The sequence below is a fragment of the Megalobrama amblycephala genome, linkage group LG21 (genome assembly GCF_018812025.1).
Source record: "Megalobrama amblycephala isolate DHTTF-2021 linkage group LG21, ASM1881202v1, whole genome shotgun sequence".
NCBI classification, from domain to species: domain Eukaryota; kingdom Metazoa; phylum Chordata; class Actinopteri; order Cypriniformes; family Xenocyprididae; genus Megalobrama; species Megalobrama amblycephala.
Window position 1 is genome coordinate 13,079,356 of NC_063064.1, and position 23,258 is coordinate 13,102,613.

General features: G+C 36.3%; 1 protein-coding gene across 5 annotated transcripts in view; it reads right to left on the reverse strand.

Annotated features, from left to right (window-relative positions):
• Positions 1-764: 764 nt before the first annotated feature.
• fgd5a (FYVE, RhoGEF and PH domain containing 5a) overlaps positions 765-23,258 on the reverse strand; it is a 64,991-nt gene continuing 42,497 nt past the window's right edge. For 4 of the 5 annotated variants that reach the window (XM_048171873.1, XM_048171877.1, XM_048171876.1 and 1 more), the window contains 14 exons: positions 22,244-22,334; positions 18,789-18,839; positions 18,638-18,696; positions 18,245-18,316; positions 18,005-18,073; positions 10,072-10,155; positions 9,858-9,937; positions 9,661-9,754; positions 7,046-7,183; positions 6,092-6,194; positions 5,664-5,800; positions 5,418-5,546; positions 2,264-2,418; positions 765-2,146 (listed from right to left, as the gene is read on the reverse strand). In XM_048171873.1, coding sequence (XP_048027830.1) covers positions 2,110-2,146; positions 2,264-2,418; positions 5,418-5,546; positions 5,664-5,800; positions 6,092-6,194; positions 7,046-7,183; positions 9,661-9,754; positions 9,858-9,937; positions 10,072-10,155; positions 18,005-18,073; positions 18,245-18,316; positions 18,638-18,696; positions 18,789-18,839; positions 22,244-22,334 — 1,299 coding nt within the window. In that variant the 3' untranslated portion in view covers positions 765-2,109. The remainder of the gene's footprint in view (positions 2,147-2,263; positions 2,419-5,417; positions 5,547-5,663; positions 5,801-6,091; positions 6,195-7,045; positions 7,184-9,660; positions 9,755-9,857; positions 9,938-10,071; positions 10,156-18,004; positions 18,074-18,244; positions 18,317-18,637; positions 18,697-18,788; positions 18,840-22,243; positions 22,335-23,258) is intronic. The other variant, XM_048171874.1, reaches the window with a different exon arrangement.

Sequence of the window (23,258 nt, forward strand, 5' to 3'; positions counted from 1 at the left end):
ATTATATATGCAGATATAGTATGTGAATCACTATTCTTACAAAATCTTGTGAAAATGCAAATATATTTAGATAATTCTAACTCTTTTCCTTACAAATATGATACATTTGCATTCAAACCTATTATGCCTGCATGGCCTTATGTGATTCCATTATGGTACAATGTTGCCTTGAGGCAACATACAGTTTTTTGTTATTTTCTCTAAAACATTTGAAGATATATAATGTACAGTTCTTAAAAATACTTCTTTAATTGCCAGTGAAGGTGACTCATATTTTTGTGGGTGATTAAATGGATACAAACAAGTGAAAAAAGCACTTTACAATGGAGAAAATATGGAGTCATGTGACGTGCACATTTGCTGAAAAAGGACACAAAATGGACCCCTGTTGGTCATGTTATGGTCTTTTTTGCACTTTTATTGATTAGTATTTGAGTTATTCTGTCCTGAGATACGTTTGATCAATCAATTGGTGCCTTATTTTATTAAAAACAAACTAAAATAGACAATGTACCATAGCATCACAGACAAAAAGCGTGTCTGGTTGTTCTTTGCTTAAGTATGTGTCGCCCCCTAGAGGCTGTATATGAACAGCTGAAAAGTCTTTCAAATTAATACTTTATAACATGTTTATTGCATAATTAATGTATTTTACTCTTTATTCTCCTTTATGTCGGGTGTTTATTTATTTTTTTATAATGCATTAAGGAAAGGGGATGAGAATAGGGTCTGCTCTTGGGGAATAATATAACGTTAGTTATTAATAGAGAAGCAAATGACTGAATGAATGCTGGCGCTTTTTCAGTTTTACAGAATACAGCTTTTTAAAAATGTAACATTCGAAGACAAATAAAAACAAACATGATGTAAAAACAAAGTGTGTCGCTGGGCATTTTACAACTACTGACTCTTTCCAGTGAATATATACAACAAAACTCACCTCAACACATTTGGAAATGCAGCTTTGAGCGTTTATATGACGTTCATGATTAAAAAACAGACATTTTTAAACATCTTCTGGGAATAACGCGGCTTTAGACGATGGCTTGCTTAAGGTCGATACTGTACATAAAGCTTATGACACTTCGTTATCTTTAATGAAAGGATCAACCGACACAGAGGTTCACAACATTTCCATACTGATTTACATCGAGGTTTTACCGAACTTGGCCTCGCTGTGGAAATTACCATAGTAACCATAGTTAAGCTGTTTCTAAAAAAAAAAAAAAAATGCATATAGGATCATATTAAAACTGTAATTTCCAATATGTTATTATTGTGTTATGTTTACGATGTCAGTGGTGGCTCCAGTTAGCACAGCTTCACTATAGTAACAATAACTGTTATTCTTCCTAGCGAAAACAATGGTTGCCATGGTAATGTTTGTAAGGGTACAGAGTCAACATGGGGACCAGTGTAAAATAACTAACAAATGTGAGAAGAAAAAATAATCACAGCAGATGATAGCAATATATAGCTGCAAATTAAATATTACTCAATTGTAAAATGTACAGCTCGATATATATATATATATATATATATATATATATATATATATCACATGTTATTTGTATATAAAACATGATATGCCATGCTAAACATTTAACTGTTTAATGAAATTAACAATATATTGTCTATAATAAGCCTATTGGCTTAATCATACTCATCCAAACTATAACAAATGCCTTGTACTTAATTTATTTTTAATTTTACAATGTATAAAATGACAGCACTGAATTATATCTGCATATAGAAAGGTAGTTACAGTTTCTAAAAAATGAACATTCTCCTTTATTTCGACACATGTGAGTAGTTTCAGAACAATCATTCACTGAACTGCACTGTTTACATTTGGCACTTTTTTGAATTAGTCTGTGAAGAAAGTGAGGCACAGGACAACAAACACTGAGCATGACATGCCTTGTGTGACTGTCCTTAAATTCAGCAGCCAAAAAGAAGATAAAGAAAAACGAAGGTATTTGTGGTGTGATTCCGCTGGTTTCTCAGGCACAGGTGACTCTGATGTCATACGTTAAAGCCCATAATGGGTTTAGCTGTCTGGGGAGCCCTGCCCAGAGTCCTTTTGTCATCTGGGCAGATGGCCGGATACTATAACACTGTGGCCTCTTCCATAGCGTTTACCCACCTGCAAAATAACAGTTTAATGTTGATTTTATTTGTGAATAAACAATGCATTTCTCTAAACGTGTGGATCATATGTTTTGGTAGTGGAGAGTGTTTTCATGACTCTTGTGTGTCATACCTGCGCGCAGTATGCTGGTCATCTGCTCTGAAGCTGTAATACAGTGTTTTTTTATGGTAGAGCTGGAAAACATTTTCTGTGTCTTCCCCCTCTGATCGATCAGACAGCTTCACAGTAAAGCCCTGCAGAGGAAGACTTTCAGATGCCACTTTATCCTGCAGACAGAGAAGAGAAAGACAGTTCAAATGTGCTACATGGTACTAAAAAAATTATCATCATTTAGCATATTTCAGTACCTGACCCAGACGAAAATGCGCTTTTATTTAGCACAGTTCAGTTACAGGTCAGTAAGTCTTTTTTTTTTTTAAATTGATATTTAATAACATTAAATAAACATTGTTAATAATAAGAATTGTTTCTTGATATATGAAGGATCATGTGTCACTGAAGACTGGAGTAATGATGCTGAAAATTCAGTTTTGCCATCCTAGGATAAATTATACTTTAAATATTATTAAAACAGAAAGCAGTTATTTTTAACAAAAATTTTATATCACAATATTACTGTTTTTGCTGTATTTTTGAACAATAATATGGAGCCTCTGTGAGACTTTTCAAAAACTTTTAAAGGTGCCATCGAATGGAAAATTGAATTTACCTTGGCATAGTTGAATAACAAGAGTTCAGTACATGGAAATGACATACAGTGAGTCTCAAACTCCATTGTTTCCTCCTTCTTATATTAATCTCATTTGTTTAAAAGACCTCAGAGGAACAGGCGAATCTCAACATAACACTGACTGTTACGTAACAGTCGGGATCATTAATATGTACGCCCCCAATATTTGCATATGCCAGCTCATGTTCAAGGCATTAGACAAGGGCAGCCAGTATTAACGTCTGGATCTGTGCACAGCTGAATCATCAGACTAGATAAGCAAGCAAGAACAATAGCGAAAAATGGCAGATGGAGCAATAATAACTGACATGATCCATGATTACATATATATTTTTAGTGATATTTGTAAATTGTCTTTCTAAATGTTTCGTTAGCATGTTGCTAATGTACTGTTAAATGTGGTTAAAGTTACCATCGTTTCTTCGTTTCTTACTGTATTCACGGAGATCAGAGTCATGTCGTTATTTTCATTATTAAACACTTGCAGTCTGTATAATGCACAAACACATCTTCATTCTCTATAAATCTCTCCAACAGTGTGTAATGTTAGCTTTAGCCCGTTAGCCACGGAGCACTATCAAACTCGTTCAGAATCAAATGTAAACATCCAAATAAATACTATACTCACATGATCTGATGTATGCATGCAGCATGCATGACGAACACTTTGTAAAGATCCATTTTGAGGGTTATATTAGCTGTGTGAACTTTGTTTATGCTGTTTAAGGCAAGCGCAAGCTCCGGGGGCAGGGAGTGTGAGGAATTAAAGGGGCCGCAGCCTGAATCGGCGCATTTCTAATTATGCCCCAAAATAGGCAGTTAAAAAAATTTATTAAAAAAAATCTGTGGGGTATTTTGAGTTGAAACTTCACATTCACATTCAGGGGACACCTTAGACTTATATTACATCTTTAAAAAAAACGTTCGATGGCACCTTTAAAATCTTACAGACCCCAAACTCTTGAATGGTAGTGTAAGAAAATAAATTCATTACCATTTAAACAAATTATTTACATTGACAGCTCTTGTAGTATTTCAGCAGTCACCCGAAGCGGTTGAAATCAAGGACTTGATTTAGTAGTGATGCAACATAGCAGAGGCAGAGGCCGATCTCGTATTTGGTATCGATCCAACCCAAAAAAATTTAATTTGCACACTAAAGCCATGTTTCCACCGAAATTACCCGGAACAATTTGTCCCAGGAACTTTTTTCCCCAGCCCTGTTGCTGTCTGTGTTTCCATCTTAGTCTAAAGTACCGTGAAAATTAGGCAAATTAGCCCGAAGGACTGCGCCCGACTTTTCAGTTCCTGCTGGATTTTATCCTCCGCATATAATCTTAATAAAGCCTGATAAAACCTCATCGTTCGTATTCTTTAAACTCCATTGTTGATTCGAATAGCAAACAACTCTTACTGCACACACTGCAACAGACTTTTAAAAAATGGTGGTTGAAATAAAATTCTGCGTGAACTCAACCAATCAGCATGCTCAGCAAGTCCCATCCCCGAAAGTTCCTGAACTTTGAAAAAGTACTATCCTGCAAACAGGTACTTTCTGAGGGGGAATTTTTTACCCGGAACTAGAGCCCTGCGCGGGACTGATTTCCTCAACCCGCACCCACCCGCTCCCGCTGAATATCTGCCCGGTCCCGCAACCCGCATGTTCCACTCCCGCCCGCTCCCGCGGACTTTCTCTCAAAGCTTTTGAAAATAGGCCTAAACAAATACTCTCAGACTAAATTCGTTCAAGTTAACATCCAGAATAACAGACTTTAAACATGTATGCGTTTAAATAAGATGAAGTAGCCGCAAAACCAAAGCACCACATGTGATAAAAAACATTGGGTATTTTTTATTAGCGTTATGAAACATTAACCGTTAAAACAAAAATACTCCATATAATTTACTGAAGGAAAAGAATATTGCTGACTGACTGCGGTCGCAGACTTGTGCGTCTTTCTTCCATGATCCGCCCACACACACACTGAATGCCCTCTCTGACGGTGCACTAGATCATGCGAAAATGCTCAAAATAAAACGGGCGAATTTTAAGAATTGTTTCCAAGTGTCTGACTTGCTTTGCTTTTGTCAAGTAAAGAGCCGCTTTAATTTTCTTCTCATCATCTTCATTTGTTGACTCCGTTTCTATTACACGCCAAATCCCACCATTCCCCGCGGGTCTCCCGCAAAGTTTTCTGACCGCCCACTCCCGCCCGCAGCAAAGGTAAAACCGCCCGCTCCCGCGAGATTTGCGTTGGGTCCCGCGGGAGCCCAAACCCAATGCAGCCCTCTACCCGGAACTTCATTTAGACCATCGCCCCTGCGGTCAAAACACACCGAGTACCACCCCAAAGTCCCTAGTTCCTGGGGAAAGTTCCTGCGGTGGAAACGTGGTCACTAAAGGCCAGATGAAAATAAAAATTATGATGTAAAACAATCTAGATTGTAATGTGTGCATGTATCCATACTGTATGAGTGTTTGTGTGCATGTTATTTAGTGTCTGTGCTGGTGTGGGAGACTCTGGGTCCCCTCACCTCTCGTGCTTTAAAGGTGTAGAGCACCTTGTCTTTGAGCAGGAACCACAGCCTCTTCCATTTCCTTTTGCTCTTTTTGCGTCTTTGCAGACTGCCACTGATAGTGGACCCCTCTGCACCCACAGATACCTGCACACATGGAGTCTTTTTTAGACACACTGTGTAATCATGTTTTAGACAGAAAAGTACCATAAAATGATTCAGATGAAAGTGAGGGAGCAGGAGAGAGTTTGTTTGTGTTTGTACCTGTGTGAGAGGTGAGCTGCTCTTTCTGTTCCTCCACAGGCTGGGCGGCTGTAGGCTCTGGAACACAGCAGAGAGAGGCCTGCTGGCCCTGTTTGTGCGGGGACTAGCGCTCCCACACGATCCAGGAATGTTGCCACCTAGTACATACACATCATACACTGACATTAACTAGACAGAAATCAAAATGAATTTGAATCAAATGGAAATTGCATATTTTGTTTAAACGATCAGCTGCAGATGAATAATGATGAATATTGAGAATGAATGTTATTTTGGAAAATATTCTAAAAAATAATTTTAATCGTGATACTGAGTATTAAAGGGTCAACATCCATTCAAAGTGAACAGTTTAGATTAAATATATCTGTATAATTTCTAACCCTTAATTGCATTACACAGTGCATAATTTTGCAGTCTTTTCCTCTTACCCCTCTTCCTGAGCTCAGCGTAGCAGTGATCACAGACTTTAGCCATCCTGTCCTTCAGGTACTTTAGAGGATACCTGTTCCGCGAGCAGGAACGACACACAACCTAAAAATCAGACGAATAAAGAAGAGAGACAATTTAATGACAATTTAATGCTGATATTTAGTATATACTACTGTTGGTAGTACACTAGATTGGGGACAGTGAGATTTTTTTAAAGAAATTAATACATTTATTCTGCGAGTATGCATTAAATTGATTAAATATGACATTAAAGATATTTATAATGTTACAAATAATTTCTATTTCAAACATGTTGTTCTTTTGAATTCATTGAAGAATACTGAAAAAAAAAAATATTGTTATAAATATTAAAAATAACATCTAACATTTTAACAAATGTTTCTTGAGCACAGCATTTTATTTTAAATTGAAATAATATTTCACAATATTACAGTTTTACTGAGCAAAAAATTTTTTTTTTCAAAAACATAAAAAAAAATCGTACTGACCCCAAACTTTTCAACGGTAGTTTGTGTATCATATAAAACAATTTAATAATAAAAACTGAATTATACACAAAATTCCTGAAATTAAACTAAAATTTACTTTGCACAATATTTCCTCGAAATTCACTTAAAATATTGGACTATAAAGTCATTATATTACTGTGAATCAACTAAATAATAATTTAAAAAAAACCTTTCCTGACACAAGAGGGAGCTGACACTTCTGTTAACTGACAAAGAGGACACTGGTATGTTGTTTGATGTTTTATTATTAACTAATGCAATCATATTTATACATTTTCAAATCTTAATTTAAATCCAAACACTTTTTAGGGCCACCTCTGACTGTTTCATTGTACACTAACATATTAATGTAAGTAAAAGAATATATGTCTTGAATTTAAGAACATCAGACATCTCCCTACAAACACACTAAAGATGTTATACCTTTCCACATGCGTTGCAGTGATGCCGTCGCAGTGTTAGGCTGAAGTCTGACGTGCAGTTCATGCACATCATCACATGTGACACAGGAACTAGAACAGGAGCAGCCTCTCCCAGAGACATCCATAACTTCTCTCTCGCCTGGAAACATGGACAGTGATACCGAATGTGATACAGTATTTTAACACATTTCATTACTTAGGTTCCTTAAAGAGGACCTATTATGCTTTTTTTTTACTTTTCAACTTTCTTTAGTGTGAAATGCTTCTGTTTGAGCATGAAAAAGATCACTGCAAAGTCACTGCAAAGCAAGTTTTTCTCTTTATCAGTAAGCAGACTCCCTGAAACGCCTTGATTGTAGTCTTGACTTTTCTTCTGGGGACGTATACATCACAATATATCCCTCATTTAAATAATTCCTGCCTAAAGCATACAAAAAAAATGGGGGGAGGCCTGGTTGAGTTGCGTTAGTAGTGTGTTGTCGCCATGTCCAAGGCACTGTCCACATGAACACGGGTATTTTCAAAACCGCAGCTTTTCCTATGTGGTTTGGCCGCTTGTCAACACGCAAACGCAGTATGCGGTCATTGAAACCAAACTTTTTTGAAAACTCCCGCCAGGGTGAAGATTTTTTAGAAAGCCCGGTTGCAGTGTTGTCTTGATGGTGAAACTCGAGATTTTAGTTGCGTCCCAAATGATGCACTATACACTATGCACTTACACACTATGTATTTGTGCACTATGTACTCATCCATGTAGTGTGTGAATTGTATAAGGTTATTTTGTCATTTAACAGAGTCCGATCCCCCTTCCCCTCCGCTACGTAATTAAAGGTGCCCTAGATTCAAAAATTGAATTTACCTCAGCATAGTTAAATAACAAGAGTTTAGTACATGGAAATGACATACAGTGAGTCTCAAACTCCATTGTTTCCTCCTTCTTATATAAATCTCATTTGTTTAAAAGACCTCTGAAGAACAGGCGAATCTGAACATAACACCGACTGTTACGTAACAGTCGGGGTGTACGCCCCCAATATTTGCATATGCCAGCCCATGTTCCCAACATTATGAAAGGCATTAGACAAGGGCAGAACGTCTGGATCTGTGCACAGCTGAATCAACAGACTAGGTAAGCAAGCAAGGACAATAGCAAAAAATGGCAGATGGAGCGATAATAACTGACATGATTCATGATAACATAATATTTTTAGTGATATTTGTAAATTGTCTTTCTAAATGTTTCGTTAGCATGTTGCTAATGTACTGTTAAATGTGGTTAAAGTTACCATCGTTTCTTACTGTATTCACGGAGACAAGACTGTTGTTATTTTCATTTTTAAACACTTGCAGTCTGTATAATGCATAAACACAACTTCATTCTTTATAAATCTCTCCAACAGTGTAGCATTAGCCATTAGCCACAGAGCATAGCCTCAAACTCATTCAGAATCAATGTAAAGATCAAAATAAACACTGTACTTACGCGATTAGACATGCTGCATGACGAACACTTTGTAAAGATCCATTTTGAGGGTTATATTAGCTGTTTGAACTTTTTTTATGTTGTTTAAGGCAAGCGCAAGCTCTTGGGGCGTGGAGCACGAGATTTAAAGGGCCACACACCCTGAATCGGCTCATTTCTAATTACGCCCCAAAATAGGCAGTTAAAAAAATTTATTAAAAAAAATCTATGGGGTATTTTGAGCTGAAACTTCACAGACACATTCAGGGGACACCTTAGACTTATATTACATCTTGTGAAAAAAGTTCTAGGGCACCTTTAAAGCTGTGACAGTTGAGTGCATGAAGTGTCCAACATTCCACACTTCGTTTTTTCCGTTAATTTAGTGCATCATCCGGGTATTTAAAGTGCACTTTTTCTTTTTGGAATTTTCAGTGTGAATGCACTACTTGCACTATTTGTACTTAAAAACATCATCAGAATAGTGCATAAGTGCACGAATTGGGACGCAACTTTTGGCTTGTGAAGTCGGAACTGAACAGGTAATAACCTTTTTTCCAGGCTTCTGATTGACCAACATGGCCCTACGGTTAGGGTTATATCGCGACCTGTTGGTTTGGCATGCTCTTGACAGCGCTTCATAGCATGTTTTTGCATTTTCATGTGGGCGTGATTTTTTTTAAAGCGAAGGATGAAAAGCTATGAAAAATGTTTATAAAAATACCCATGTATGTGTGGACTAGGCCCAGGAAACGCTGTTTTTGTCTGCCCTGGGTCTAATGAAGTTAGGGACATGACATTTCCAAAACATGCTACAACACACTGGTCCAGCCCAAATTGCGCTTTTTGAAGTAGGGGCTTCACAGAGACAGGAACAAAACATAATGACTGACTAGAAAGAGAGGTGCTACAACAAAGTAAAATATGTTAAAAATGGCGTGTTTTTTAACATTCAAGCGTGAAAACCTATTCTAGCAGACCCCAAAACAAAATCAAGACTTTGTAAAAGGGCATAATATGGCCTCTTTAATACTGAATACTAATACAATAAACAAAAAAACTTTGTGACGATGTTCCTTCTGTTGCTGGTTTGATAACTAGACCATACTGTAGATGTTTTTGTATGGAGGCAGTGTAAGATCATTTCCTCGCACCTCACTAGAGCAGCTGAAGGTATTGAGGCCTGCAGCATGATCCGCTATAGCCCGGCTCAACGTGTGGAACCAGTCTTCTCTCTCTCCTAAAGAACTATCAGATACAGAAAGAAGCCATGCTTGAAGTGACTGTATGACAGTGGTTGTCAGTACATACGGTACAGACACATGCAAACAATTATGGAAATGCTCATTACCTTGCTGAGAGGGTGATGGTAACATCGCTGACCTCTATCCTGAGCGTGTTGAGCACATTTTCTATGATAGGTTTACTGACCTACAGACACATGAAAACACATTTACATTTTAAAATACTCCTCAGTTCTTTTAACACCTAATACCACCTAATCTAATGAAGTATTGGTTAACCAAAAAAAAAATCTGATCTGCTGAGACATGCTCCTGTCTTACCTTCATTCCACTTAAAGTCAGTGTGTTCTTCAGCCTGTATTTGCCATCCTGCTGAGGGTAGGTGTATAGCATCACGTCATTCATCTGCAACACACACATTCGCTTACTTAAATAAGGACATTCAATACATTTTATATACAGCTAATTATAAATATTATAACCTAACCCTAACCAACACCCTAACAGAAAATGTTCAGCATTTTTACAAAAATGAAAATAAATAACAAAACAAACAAACAAAAATTTTTTCCCTTAAATGAGGACCCCCTCAAAAAGAGGCTTTAATTTAGCTAACTTTAGGGTACAAATTTGCCCCCAAAATATGAGTAAGCAATAGGTACACCTACACCTACACACCTACACACACACACACACACACACACACACACACCCTATACAGTTATTATACACAATTTTTAAGTCACCACGAAATCAAAATAGTTTTACTCGGATATGCATCACAATACAAAAGGAAAGACTGTCAAAAAGACTCTCCCGTTTCATGCTGATTTTAAATAAAATGAGTGTGATGTGGAGAGCTTTATTATTTAACTAACATAATAACTGTAAGATTAGAGATTTCAATTGTTTCATTTTAATTATAAATATTAGCATAATTATAACTAATATAGGCAATAATAATAATATATTTAAATTATTTAAACCCCTAATCTTTCATATGGGCAATAGTAATAGTGATGCTTGCCTTCTGTTGTGTTTATTTCCACCACAAGGAGGCAGTAAAAGCTTTAAATCAGGGGTTCTCAACCTAGTTGACTTCAATGCACTGTCCACAACAATATTTGAAGCCCCCACCACACTTTTTACTTGACAGAAATTAGGAGTGCCCATAGATTAAAATATCGGTAACACTTTATTTTATAGAGTATATACACATGTACTTACTATAGTAATAACAGTAAATTAACCCTAACCCAATAGCAAGTTCATGTTGTTAATTATTATTACTCAGTACTTATTTGTATAATTACTCTGTAACAGGGACACCTTAAAAATAAAGTGTAACAAAACTAAAATAGTTAAAGCCCTAGATTCAAAAATTTAATTTACCTCGGCATAGTTAAATAACAAGAGTTCAGTACATGGAAGTGACATACAGTGAGTCTCAAACTCCATTGTTTCCTCCTTCTTATATAAATCTCATTTGTTTAAAAGACCAAATTTCAACATAACACCGACTCTTACGTAACAGTCGGGGTGTACGCCCCCAATATTTGCATATGTCAGCCCATGTTCCCAACATTATAAAAGGCATTAGACAAGGGCAGAATGTCTGGATCTGTGCAGAGCTGAATCAACAGACTAGGTAAGCAAGCAAGGACAATAGCAAAAAATGGCAGATGGAGCAATAATAACTGACATGATTCATGATAACATGATATTTTTAGTGATATTTGTAAATTGTCTTTCTAAATGTTTCGTTAGCATGTTGCTAATGTACTGTTAAATGTGGTTAAAGTTACCATCGTTTCTTACTGTATTCACGGAGACAAGAGCCGTCGCTATTTTCATTTTTAAACACTTACAGTTTGTATAATTCATAAACACAACTTCATTCTTTATAAATCTCTCCAACAGTGTAGCATTAGCCGTTAGCCACGGAGCATAGCCTCAAACTCATTCAGAATCAATGTAAACATCAAAATAAACACTGTACTTACGCGATTAGACATGCTGCATGACGAACACTTTGTAAAGATCTATTTTGAGGGTTATATTAGCTGTTTGAACTTTTTTTATGTTGTTAAAGGCAAGCGCGAGCTCTTGGGGCGTGGAGCACGAGATTTAAAGGGCCACACACCCTGAATCGGCTCATTTCCAATTATGCCCCAAAATAGGCAGTTAAAAAAATGAATTAAAAAAAAATCTATGGGGTATTTTGAGCTGAAACTTCACAGACACATTCAGGGGACACCTTAGACTTATATTACATCTTTTAAAAAAATGTTCTAGGGCACCTTTAAAAACAAAAAATAATTAAAAACTAGAATTAACTTTTTGTTGTTTAGCTTGTTTCAGAGCTTGTTTTGTCTTATTTTAAAACATTTCAGGCCATCTTAAGGCTCTGTTGGAAGTTTGCTGAGGCCTCCTAGTGGTCCTGGACCCCTGGTTGAGAACCGCTGCTTAAAATAGTTTTCACACAATCGTTTTCATTCCTTCCTTCGCAATGCACATTCTTCCACAAGTGTAGCACATTCAGTTCAGTACTCAAGAAAGCAATTCACATGTTCAATACAATAGGTTGTGCTTGATAAAAACAGTTTATGGGATATTTTTCTGTACTTCAGTCCTGACAATGAAGTAGTTGTGTTAGAAATACAAGCTCACGCCCACAAACAGACAAGCCCTACACTTCAAACCATTGTGTGTGCTTGACATATATAGCTCCAAACAAAAGTGGTGACATCATCAGACCTGCAATGTGCGTGCCCCAAACATCCGCAGTTCACAGGCAGGGTCCAGGAATTCAGTCCGGACACTTCTGAGAAAGGCTTTTTGGGTGGAGGCAGCAGGCCAGGGACAACAAAAACATCAACACTAACAGCCACAACAACCCTGAAACAGCTGAGAATGTAATGGACACAACAATACTGTCCGCAACAAAAATACTACCGATTCTCATGTAAACTAGTGTGCTTGTCCCTTGAGACTGGACCAACAAACAACTTAAGAGGCCTACGTAAAACCTCCATAGTGATCTGATATGATTACAATAGCCAAGGTTCTGATAAAACTTCACCACAATTTCACTCATTTTAAAAAGTCATGACTTTTTGGTAACACTTTAGTTTAGAGTCCAATTCTTACTATCAACTAGCTGCGTATTAGCATGCATATTAGCTGTTTATTAGTACTTATAAAGCACATATTAATGCCTTATTCTGCATGACCATACATCCCTTAATCCTACCCAACACCTAAACTTAAAACTACCTTACTAAATATTAATAAGCAGTAATTAGAAGTATATTGAGGCAAAAGTCTAGATTGTAGTTAGTTAATTGTGAGAATTGGACCATAATCTAAAGTGTGACCGAGTATTTTTTCTATGGCACACAAAAAGGTACATTTTTGAAAAATATTCTGTCACTTTTACATATAATGAATGTAAATGAGGACCAAAAGTCTTCCATCTGCTCTAAATTAGGCTACAAAAGACATATAGACTGCAAAAATATCTGGTACATCGACACAATTTGATGCAGGGTCTTGTATGTGACCAAAAATCAGTGACGTCAATGACGCCGTATTGTATTTAAGAGCTACCGGGAACGCTGAATTATTGTTTTTGTTAATTGAAATAAAGCCAAAATTATATATACAGTAGTGGCCAAAAGTGATGTCCAGAGGGTATATTTGTTTTTTATGACCTTACAAGTTCGATTAAACAGTCAAAATGAGGAAAATATTTGTTAATTTTTTAAAATATTTTAAATATGAGGAAAAAAAAAAAAAAACACTATAAACTTGGTTAAGGTATTTATCTGACAAAATTGTTTTTCAAAAAAGGCAAACTACAGCTACAGGTTTTATTTTACTATGCAAAAAAATATATATAAATAAATAGATAAAACAAATAAACTTAAAACTAAAATTCATATGAAAATTGAAAATATATAAAAACAAAAATATGAATAAAGACAATAATAGCATTTAAATAATACAATACTAATTTTAACTAATATTTTATATTTCTCACACACAAAAGTTTATTCCAGATGAATACGTCACAATAGGGTTCCTATACATTTTGACCAGTGAATTTTACTCTGACTTTTCCAGTTGTTTATGATTATTGGATAAGGATTTTTGATCATTTTATAGGGATTTTTGTCAGGTAAAATTCCTTGAAATTAGTATATTACACAAATTACAAATAATAATAATAATAATAATAGTAATAATAATTTTAAATAACTTTTCCTGGCCTGTAAATCCATAGTTATTTATTATTATTTATACACTATTATAGATTTTTTTTTTTAAATATCTTACATAAAAACATTGTAATTTTAGTAGTTTTAGTAATTTTTGTACATTTTTCATTTTTTAAATATTTCTATTTATCTTTATTTTTTATTTTAGTTTTATTAATTTTAGTACTTCAACTTAAACTTATTTTATTTCAGTTAGTTAAGAAACATTTATAATCTTCATCTAAGTTTAAATTTTTCATGTAATATTTATATTTTATTTTATTTCAGCATTATTTCAATGACCAAAAATGATGTGTAACACATGTGTAAATCACAAAATTAAAATTCCCTGACATATTTTCCATGACGGTGAGAATCCTGTCGCTATGTTCACAATGTATCTCTAAACGAGGGGTAGTCCTTCAAAGACAATGAATTTTTCGAGTCTGACTGTTGTAGGGAAGAAGTGGCAGATTAGTACAGGCAGTGATGGGTGGTTTTAACAGAGGAAATGGCCCTCGAGCGTCAGTGTGTGAGAAATGGTATGTTGGCGGGATTTTTGAGCAGATTCACTTATTACTCCATAAATTAAATCCGGATCTCAAGGAATCACCATGACCAGGGGACCCTCTGACATCATATTACACCCAGTCAGTGCTGGACTCTATGACATCAGTCACAAGCTCTCATAAAAAAACATCAGTCAGGGCTTGATCGATTCAGGGAGGGCAAGAGAGCGCAAGGAGAGAACGGCAGCAGGAGAGATAACAGAAGACCATGAAGAAAGCCTCCCAATATCTAGGGACTTCAGAACAAAGAGTGTTTTTTGACTTCAGAAAAAGCTTCCTGTACGTATACATACACAGTCCAAAAAATTTAAGTTATTCCCCATTAACTTTATAATGAACTACAACATACTACATAGATTAAACTAAATTGTATGCTCATTGACGGTGATGTATGTGAAATGTGAGATTCAAATACGTAGGCTACAAACTGCCTGATCCATCTAAAAACTTAACCTGAAGAACAGCATTTATTTGAAATAGAAATCCTTTGTAACATTATAAATGTCGCTTTTTTAATTTAATGTAATGCATCTTGGCCGAATTAAAGATTTATACTGAAAAAAAAAAAAAAAAAAAAAAAAAAATACTGATCCCAAATTAAAGCATCTTAGCAAATCTCAACAATACCTAGATGTCAAATCTGTGCAGCACTCTTCTTAAAATCTCATCTAGACATTCAGAAAAGCACCCAAGCGTGGAAGTGGTACTTCAGTGACTCGACGCAGGGTAAACAAATGAACTGACTGCTCAGTCTAATGTTTTTAGTGTTGTTTTCAGCTCAGTGATGTTGATCTGTTGTTCTCTGGGCCTAGTCTTCAGTGTGCTGTCAGTACAGTCCCTGCACAGGAAGCTGGCATCCACTGACCTACAACAGACATCCTGAGAGGAAGTACGACCCTCGAAAACAACAGCGGTACAGAGACGGGTGGGGGTAGCCTTGTGCTACAGCTAACGTAGCCTCCAGTGTCTGGTGAACACTTAAGGCACATATATACCGTCTCGCTTACTCTCTAAGAAACTGGCTGGCGTGTTTGGAATGACCAAATATCAGCAATACACATAATACCTGTCTATAACTACTCAGTCCTCAAGGGGGCGATAGAGGTACCTTCAAATGTCACTAAACTGAATGTGTAAGGCAGCTAGCTGTAAACATGTTGACAGTTTAACAAACTTTAACTAACTTGCCAAGCAAGATTCCCTTCAGACCGTTGTTCTGCAGTATTGGCGTTAAAGCATAAGCTGACTGTAGTAGACTATGCTAAATCCAGCTATATCTAATGATGAGAATGCAACACTTACTTGCCATCAAACACATTTCCGAACACAAGAAGCAATACAAGTCTAACTGAAAGAGAAGCTGTTAACGGTCCTGCTCTGCAAATTGGTCTGATCAATATTGTTTACAAAACACAGTCATGTGAGTTCCAAATGACCATGAAGCCACCAGTTCTGAAGGCCCGTTCACACCAAGAAAACTATAAAGATAACTATATTAGTGTCCACACCAGCGACAATATCGTTCTGTTTATTCTAAGCCATGTTTGTCTGTCACTTTAAATGCTCAAGCTCATTACAGCAGGATTGATTCTGATTGGCTGTCAGTGTTTTTATCGTTTATCGGCTGGATTAAATCATTCTGAAAGTGATTCCAATGATATTGTTTCTCTGTGCCGTTATCGTTACGGTTGTGGTGTGAACTCTGCTATTCTTTAATACTGAGAATGATTTTTAGAACTATATTTTATCGTTATCTTTATAGTTATCGTCCTTGGTGTGAACGGGCCTCAAGGCATGTAAACAAACACTTGTGAAAAAGAAGTACACTTTAGCATACTTTTAAAAAGAATAATATACCTTAAAACAAATATACTTAAGTGTAAACAATGTGGTTCTCAGATACTCAATTACATGTTAACTGCAATTACAGTAAATGGAAATGTGTTATATTTAAATGTACATTAATGCAATTAGTTAAACTTTAATGTACTTTTTGCCCAACTGTAAAGGGTTAGTTCACCCAAAAATGAAAATTCTGTCATTAATTACTCACCCTCATGTCGTTTCAAACCCGTAAGACTTTCGTTCATCTTCGGAACACAAATGAAGATCTTTTTGATGAAATCTGAGAGCTTTCTGTCCCTCCATAAACAGCTACACAATTGAAACTTTGATGCAAAAAGTCAACCTGGTCTCATGACGAAAACGTACCCGTGGGCACGTTTTCGCGAATCGCGAAATACGTACCAATGAGTACATATCGCTGCAGTTTCGCTGCGAAATGTCCACTGAGTGGCGCTAAAAGCGTGTTCCTTTTTTTTTTTTTTTTGCCGGAGCAAATAATAGGGTGAATGCGGTACGTTTTTATGACGTTGCTTTTTAGACGAATCGCCATGGTTCTTGATTTGAGATTTGCGCTCCGTTGCGTTTTAAAATAACTTCCCACCGACACTACGCCTAAACCTACCCGATAGTGTTAACAAAAGCAAACGTGACGTAAGAAGCTTCCGCAATCGTATACCATTTTTCAGCTCGTTTAGATCTCTCTTTGAGCTCTTTTTTTTTTTTGCCGTCAGTCGCCTTTCACGGGATTCGTACCCAGGTGGGGGGGCGGGTGGTAATCGACACCTCGTCGTAAGTCCAACTCCGTATCGGCTGAGCTACCGAGCAAGCTTGGTTATGGCCAAAAAAAGCGAAACGCATAGAGCCGTAAAGTCCAAAGTACGTTCGTTTACAAATCGGCACTCCGGTAAGAAGCGTTTTGAAGTCGTGACATGATATTGCGTGAGGAGACGCGAAAACGAGTCTTTATGAATCCATAATCCGACCCCGGCCGTCATCGAAACCATGTGTGAAAACGAGCAAAAGCGCTTATCGACGTTTACCGGCCTCTAGCGTTTGTTTCTGTCGGAAACTGCGGCCAGACGTACTCGTCGGTACGTAATTTTGTGTCTCGCAAAATCCTGCCCACGGGTACGTCAAAAAGTTCATAAAGAGGTCGTAAAACTAATCCATATGAATTGAGTGGTTTAGTCCAAATTTTCTGAAGAGACTCAAATGCTTTTTATGATGAACAGATTGAATTTAGGCTTTTATTCACATACAAACATTGATCAGTGAACATAAACAGAAGCTCAACCGTTTACCATAAGTGATGTGCGAGTTGATGAACGTTTACATGTGAAAAAGATCTTCATTTGTGTTTCAAAGATGAACGAAAGTCTTATGGGTTTGGAACAACATGAGGGTGAGTAATTAATGGCAGAATATACATTTTTTGGTGAACTAACCCTTTAAGTGACCTTTTATTTTATTAATATTATATTATTTGGAAGTACAGTTTTTTTTTTTATATACTTTTAAGATTTGAAGTACACTACATGTACACATTCAATACAATTGAAGTACAGATGCATGATAAGATACCAGGAAGAGGTGTCTGGGCTGTCTGCTTTTACGAGAGACCTTCATCAGTGTGCCCTCTTTGACAAAAACCTGCAAAACACACAGGTGCCAGAGGCCAGGTGAGTTATGGGTAAGGGTGTTATTCATTTGAACCTTTGATGTCTAATAACTGTTACTGATCTTTCAGGTTTTACAGCCAGTAAAATCAGTAGTAAACTATAAACATGAAACCATAAATACAGTGTATGGAGCAGAATTTACCCTTCCTGGTTGGAGAAGGTCTCTTTTTCCTCTCACGCTATAGTCAATATGGACCAATCGAAGCAGGTTCTCCTGCGATTTTGAGGGAGAAAGACATAAAATAGTGAGAAACAAAAATAGAACTAGAAAATGAAAGTGTTTATTTCTCATATGTGGATGAGAATAAGAAAGAGCTGTTCAGAAATGAATAAAGGTATAGAGACAGAAGGTTTCTGTGTCTGTCTGAGACTATGTGTGTGTGTGTGTTTGGGGATGCCTCTGTGTACCACTGATTTCACACTGCTCTCTTTGTTTCTGGACACCTGGGACACTTTGATGGCATCATATCCCCTTGCTCCTTTTCATCATGTATTAAGAATGCAACACACTCTCTCACAAACAGAGACAACTCACCCCATGTTTTAGATTGTCGTTAACCTGGTCTGCGACCTCTGACACGATTACCAGTGCAGCTGTTGATAAAAAGTTGCACAATTAATGTTATTACAGATCAGATGTGGTCAGTATTCATCACTGTGTGACAGAGAGACATAGACAACAATACCTTGTGTGTCTTCATACTCTTTTGAATCCGGGGAGAGATTGTTTAAGTAGTCTGAAAAGAATAAGAAAGAAAACAAATTAAGGAAAAACAAGACAAAATTATTTTTCACAGGCTCATCCCTTATACACACTCTTATGTTTTGTTATGTAGAGCATCCCACATACACACCCTCAAGGTTGAAATGATAACAGCCTACCTCACACTCACTCACAGCAAAGTTGTTTTTCTTTTTAACACATTTATTCACTGTAACATTACAACTGTTTTACTCTATTCTGTGTGATTTCTAATAACTTATCAGACCCGCAAGTATTACACACACGCATAAATTCACATACACAAAGTAGTCTTGTTTATTAGGAACCTAAATTATGGGATAAGTTATTATTTAAAATTAACTCAAATTCAAAACTTGTAATTTGCAGCTTTTGTATGGTGAAATTTTATCATCAAAGCTCATAAAGTGACATATAGCACTCAAGAGTGAAATTCTGTCAATCAAAATGCGAACACCAGGACTGCAAGTCGGCAGCAAAAACATCAATTTTACACATAAGATTATGTCCACAAACTGCTGAGAAAGTAGTTTTATTATTTAATTACTGTATTTCCTGTGTTTTGATGCAGTTTGATAAATATACTCTGTTATGTTGCAAAAAAGGACCTCTGTCCAGTTTCTTTATGTACAGTATATGCATATATTTCCTGTCATTCACATATACAGAACACATCTGTGTTATTTTAGCATAATTTCTATACTATTATATATACTATACTATACTATACTATTTTATTTTATATTTTCAGTTTTCACTTTAATTTAAGTTTAAAGGAATAGTTCACCAAAAATGAAAATACTATGGAAGTCAATGGGGCCGATCAACTGTTTGATTACCGACTTTCTTCAAAATCTTCTTTTGTGTTCAACTAAGAAAAAAATTCATACAGGTTTGGAAAAACTCAAGGGAGAGTAAATGATGACAGAATTTTAATTTTTAGATGAACTATCCCTTTAAGTTTTATTTTTATTTTTTATTTTTTATTATTATTATTTTTTTTTTTTAATTTTCATTTGGCTTTAAATTATTTTTATTTAAATTTTAGTTTGAGTCATTTTAAAGGTGCAGTAAAACGTCTTTTTTGTCCCCTGAATGTGTCTGTGAAGTTTCAGCTCAAAATACCCCATAGATTTTTTTTAATTAATTTTTTTAACTGCCTATTTTGGGAAATCATTAAATATGAGGCGATTTAGGATGCGGCCCCTTTAAATGCTCACGCCCCCCGCCCACGGAGCTCACGCTTGCCTTAAACAGCATAAACAAAGTAATATAACCCTCAAAATGGATCTTTACAAAGTGTTCGTCATGCAGCATGTCTAATCGCGTAAGTATGGTATTTATTTGGATGTTTACATTTGATTCTGAATGAGTTTGAGGCTATGCTCCGTGGCTAACGGCTAATGCTACACTGTTGGAGAGATTTATAAAGAATGAAGTTGTTTATGCATTATACAGACTGCAAGTGTTTAAAAAATGAAAATAACAACAGTCTTGTCTCCGTGAATACAGTAAGAAACGATGGAAACTTTAACCACATTTAACAGTACATTAGCAACATGCTAACGAAACATTTAGAAAGACAATTTACAAATATCACAAAAAATATCAGGTCCCACTTTATATTAAGTGGCCTTAACTACTACGTACTTACATCAAAAACTAAGTACAATGTACTTATTGGGTTCATATTGAATTGCAAAACACTTTTTCTGCTATTGAATTGGGATATGGGTAATGTTAGGGAAAGCTTTGGTGGTATGGGTAGGTTTAAGGATTGGGGTAAGGGTTAAGGGATGGGTCAACAGTGTAACAGATGTAATTACATGCAGGTGTTTTTAAAATATAAGTACAATGTAAAAACATGTATGTACACAATAAGTGCATTGTATCAAATGATTAATTTAAATGTAAGTACACAGTAGTTAAGGCCACTTAATATAAAGTGGGTCCAAATATCATGATATCATGGATCATGTCAATTATTGCTCCATCTGCCATTTTTCGCTGTTGTCCTTGCTTGCTTACCTAGTCTGATGATTCAGCTGTGCACATCCAGACGTTAATACTGGCTGCCCTTGTCTAATGGCTTGTACATGAACTGGCATATGCAAATATTGGGGGCGTACATATTAATGATCCCGACTGTTATGTAACAGTCGGTGTTATGTTGAGATTCGCCTGTTCTTCGGAGGTCTTTTAAACAAATGAGATTTATATAAGAAGGAGGAAACAACGGTGTTTGAGACTCACTGTATGTCATTTCCATACTGAACTCTTGTTATTTAACTATGCCAAGATAAATTCAATTTTTAATTCTAGGGCACCTTTAATACTTTGTCTTTGGGTATGTTCACACTTGGCAGGTTTGGTTTGAGTAAAACAAACACTGGTGTGATTGCTGTGTTAGTGAGCTTCATTTGAATAAGTGTGAACGCTCCGAACCCTGGTGTGCACTAAACAAGAAGACCGAGACCCCTGAAGAGGTGGGTCTCTGTCCATTTGTAAATGAACTCTGGTGCAGTTTGGCTGAAATAGACAAAAGATATCTAAACGAACCAAAAACAGGACGTGATGTCATAAGATGTGACCCTAAAAAGGACTAAATCAAGCAAACCTTGTTCTTCTCATCAGAGGAGCTACGCTGCCCATCACAGCTCGGTACGGGTGTCAGAAACACATCTCCTTGCAGTTTGTGTGCAACTCTTTCACATTTTCTAAGCTCTTCATGAGTTCTCAGTATGCGCATACAACCAGTGTTTTAAGCTCAGCACACAGCAGTGATTTGGATGTTTCGGTAAGTTATGTTGCAAAATGTTTTTTTTTTTTTGTATCTTTAGGTTCGGTGTTAAAAATAATTTTGTGAATTCTAAGCGAACCAGGACTAAATGTATAATTTTCTATTTAGGTCTGGAGAAAACGAACAAAGACAACTGAACAACAAGTATGAACACACCCTTATTTTTTTTTCCATTTCAGTTTTTTTTTTTTCTCCCTAATTTTTACGGAGCCCTACAAATGAAAAAAATATGTATATTGCGGCCAAGTTTTAATAATTCATTCCCTTATTTTAGTTGAAATCAAAACAAGGGAACAAATTAGTTCAACGTGGCCACAGTTTACTAAAATGAGAGAACAGATTTCTAATTCTCCCGTTTCCTAATTCCTAATATATGTTTTTATCCACGTCATGTGCAAGCTCTGTAAATATTTAATCTAATATTTATATTTTATTTCAGCTTTTTTTATTTAAAAAAACAACCATTTTTAGTTAACAGTAGTACTGAACTGCACATATTATTTAGTTTTCTTTCCTAAAAAAAAGGACTGAATGTGTTAACGTATTAACTGTGCAAAAAATATCATCTGGACTAAATATTTGAATCACGCAGTGTTCACCTGTGAGCAGCATGCGGTACTGGAGCACACGCACAATGACCCGCAGCAGCTGGTGTTTCAGAGGAACATGAACTCCTTCTGCATTCTGCGTCTGGAAGACACAAGCAAACACATGGACACATGAAACACAATATACAATGCATGTAAACATTATAACTGTAGGCACACAGAAGGAGGACAAGGAAATGCACACAAGAATTATCATTAGCAATCATACACTAATGCTGCTTTCATGTAATACAGGAATTACAAAATGATAATTTTTATAATACACCCTCTTTTAACTGTTCAGGTTACTTTTTAGTTGTTTACATGATGTATTTTAGCTGCCATTTTAGTTGATGTATGAAGTAAGAGAAATCTAAATTTGTGTGAAATTCATGAGTTTAACGAAGCCACAATCTCATAATTACAGTAATTATGCTAATTTCACAGTATCTGCACATAAACAGACACAAAAAGATCTATAAACAACATTGTTCAACACCCAAACCACAATCACAAATCTGCACAATCATACACAATCGAGAGTTACACGCCACCTGTGCTCCCTCTTCACCACAAGATACAGTATTATAGATCACAATGGCACCACTTAGAAAAGCCCGTTTCAAGGTTATTCATTGACCTTCCCTTACACAAAAACCTGAGTACGCCTCATTCCATCCAATTCCAACCCAATTATATCATTCACTGGGAGAAAAAGTGAACAAGTGAATCAGTCAAACATGTGGTGAGAAGAAATCAATCAAGGCCTAATTGACTTTGACACGTCATTGTTCATGCGAGCTCTGAGGAGCCTGAGGGGACGTGAGAGGTCAGTAGAGGGCAGATAAGGGCAAACAACTTTAGACTTCTGGACGTCCATAGACATAAGACAAAGCTTGAGATTTTCAACGAGAGAAGGGGAACAGAAATGCCGTCAATGACCTTGTGTGAGGAGTGTGAACAGAGGGAGTTGTGGCTTCAAGATAAAGGAACAGACAGCCAGTGTCCAGTTTGCACACCTGCCACA